The 3,232-nt window shown below is 30.1% G+C and overlaps 1 protein-coding gene across 1 annotated transcript in view; it reads right to left on the bottom strand.

Annotated features, from left to right (window-relative positions):
• The window catches only part of LOC106787356 (matrix metalloproteinase-2-like), a 117,925-nt gene extending 116,502 nt beyond the window's left edge, over window positions 1-1,423 (bottom strand). The window contains exon 1 of the mRNA XM_014749646.1: window positions 482-1,423. Within this exon, the coding sequence (XP_014605132.1) occupies window positions 482-574 (93 nt within the window). The 5' untranslated portion in view covers window positions 575-1,423. The remainder of the gene's footprint in view (window positions 1-481) is intronic.
• Between the last annotated feature and the right edge of the window lie 1,809 nt (window positions 1,424-3,232).

Genomic DNA, 3,232 nt, shown 5'->3' with positions numbered 1-3,232 from the left:
TACATTTGTTAGATAAATAATTCTTAAATATTGTGTGTGTGTGTCTGTAAAAAAGATTCTATTAATATTAATTAATAATTATTATTTCAAATAGATAGTATATCTTTTTAGAAACACCCAGTAAATAAATATATATATATATATAAATGTCTTTTGCGTAATCTCTCTCTTAGCAAGACCACTTTCAAGTCGACTTTTGATAATTTTACCCACGTCAAATAATTTTCTCTTTAACGCATAACCTATGGTGGTGTATATATATATATATATTACGTTAGTAAATACCCAGTATAACTTTCACAAGAAACTGCAGAACATTTCTCTCTCTCTCTCTCTCTCTCTCTCTCTTAACTTATCACAAAAATAAAGATAATAATATAAAAAAAAAAGGAAACAAAATCAAAGACAAAAATATTAAGTATATATTATAACGAAGAGATAATAAAAAACAAAAAAATATTCAAAGTATGTGAAAACTCACCACTTTATCGTCGGCGTATATCATGGACGACCCTGGTGGTGCACCGGTGGTTAGCACAGTAAAATACAACACTATTACAACCTGGAACATCATCTTCGTGGTACCCAGTAATATACTTTTCGACAATAAGAAAATCAAACCACAGTACCAGTGTTCTTTTATTATAATAATAATAATTGAAAACAATGTTTCTTATATAATAATAATAATAATTCAAAACACGAACACTTTAGTCACATTGATTTACGAACAGTTATATATTTCTTTTTATTTTATTTATATTCGATCACACGAAAAAATAAAAATAACGAAAACAAATTCGATCGAGGTATAATTGAACAGTATGTGTTTGTGTATGTGTGTGTGTGTGATGCAGTTCGTTTATGCAACAGTAGTTCCTCTCGATTACACTGAATACTTGAACACAAACACACTTCTTCTATATATATATATATGAGAAAAGAAAGAAAAAATAGAAAATAAATTTAAAAGAAAAAAAAAAGAAACGAAAAACGAAACGTAAACACTTAGAGAAGAAACTACAAAACGATACTACTCCGTTCGAGGTACGAGACGTTACTGATGATTAAAATACCGGTTAGCGTGTTTCCATTAGAAAAAAGAGGAAGGAAATATTGAATGGTAATGTTATTAAAGTTAGAGGAGGGAGAGAAGAAAAAAAAAAAGAAGAAGAGGAAAAAAAATGAAATAGAGGAACGTATGACTTACTTTTTTACAGGGATAAGGAGTTGGGGGTGGGGAGGGGGGACTAGGGAAAATACGTCAAGAAACTTATTGGAAGAGTGGGAGTGGGGGAGGGAGGATAAATAAAAGAATTCTAATAATTAATTGAAGATTTCGATGAAATGATTGGATTTAAAGATTAAAAAGGTTTCAATGGAAGGATGATTTGTCTTGTTTTTTTTTTTACACCACCATAACCCACCACCATAACCCACCACCACCACCACCACCACTGCCACTACCACCACCTTTGTCTTCTTCTTCTTCTTCTTCTTCTTCTTGTCTTTTTCTTTCGTTTCTTCTTCTTCCCCTTCTCCTTCCTCCTCCCCCTCCCCCTTCTCGACCCCTTTTCGTCCACCTCCCCCCCACAGAACACTTTTTCTTCTTCTTCTTCTTCCGTTCCCTCTTCCTTTTAGCAAATCTATCGACTTCCGTCAACTTGCTGCCCCCACTAACACCACTATTACTTTTAATACTAATACTAACACTTGTTCTTCCTTCTTTTCTTCTTCTTTGCCAATGACGACAACGACAACAAGAACCAAGAAGACGAGGCCGGATTCCGGCTTCGTACTTTCCTCCGAGTTCGGACTTCCCAACGATTGGCACGTCCATCCGCCGATCTACAATTTTAATTTGTATTAATTTTATTTTACACGTAAAAGATTGTCATTATCCTATCAAACATAACGCATGTTACATATTTTATCTTACACTAATATATTCTTGGAAATTCAATTGTAAACAGTTTAATACGTCATTTATTTCATGTGGTTGATACAACGTGAAATAATAATGATTGTTAGTCATCCCTTTCCTCCTCTTACCCATCCAACCACCCTTCTTTTCAAAATACTCGAGGAAACTTTTCAATTCGTTTTACGCGAGCAAGTATTTAACTCTCGTCGTATTTTTTCTTCTCTTTCTCTTTTCTTTTTTTATCTTATTACCAACGCGAGGGTTAAAACACATCTCTGAAGTAAAATGAGAATGATTAATTAAAACGAATGATGAATTTTAATCTGACTACTCGGTTCTTTCTCTCCTCGTAGGAAATTAATTTATAACGAATATTAGCGATAATTTTGTATTAATTGTATTTCAAAATTTACAATCGAAGATTTTGAAAAATAAAAAGACAAGATTTTTCTATTAGTTGAAAAGATAAAAATGATGATTGAATATAATACAAAATTAATATAACTAAGATAAAAAAAAAATAAAATAAAATATATTATTAAAATTGAACGCAGAATTAATTGTAAGATATTAAAAAGTTTAGGGTGAAATAATAGAAGAAACGATGGAACGTACAGGAAACCGGAAACCGGAAGAACGATGAACAAACCCAACTAGAAGAGAACTGAGGATTGTTATCTTTGTGAGCGTGCCAACGCTACTCGACCTCATTTTTTCGCTTCGATAACCGGAATTCTTTGCTCCTTGATATCGAAACTCTTGTTCTGTCTATATAAAATGATGACGATCATCATAAAACACATAACCATATTCAAATTATTATCCTACTTCAACTTCATCCGAAAGAAGAATATTTTACTTTTTTTCTCAATCTTTTCTCGTTGTTCCTTTATATACAAAGGATTCACAAACAGAGATCATTTTCAAATAATATAATCAATAAGAATTTATCAAACATCGTTATTCTCTGTTCATTCAATTAGGATTATATATGATATATCTTTGTTATATTTTCTTTCGAATAATTTATAATCCTGACATAAACTATCCTATCCTATAATATAAGCAATACTTTATTTTTCTTAACAAGAATAATGATATAATAAATTTACTTATCGATTATTTATTAAACAATTTATATATATATATATAATGCATCATATTTTAAATGTTAGATTTATATTACTCTACTATTATGTTTTGTTTTATTATAAAAAATAATGAAAATAAAGAAAAAATAAATAAGCAAAATCATAGAATAATAAAATACTATTATATAATATATATATACCATGTTTTATTATTGTT

Source organism: Polistes canadensis, unplaced genomic scaffold (assembly GCF_001313835.1).
Source record: "Polistes canadensis isolate GaletaPanama2010 unplaced genomic scaffold, ASM131383v1 scaffold_99, whole genome shotgun sequence".
NCBI classification, from domain to species: domain Eukaryota; kingdom Metazoa; phylum Arthropoda; class Insecta; order Hymenoptera; family Vespidae; genus Polistes; species Polistes canadensis.
This window is presented reverse-complemented; position numbering and strand designations above follow the sequence as displayed.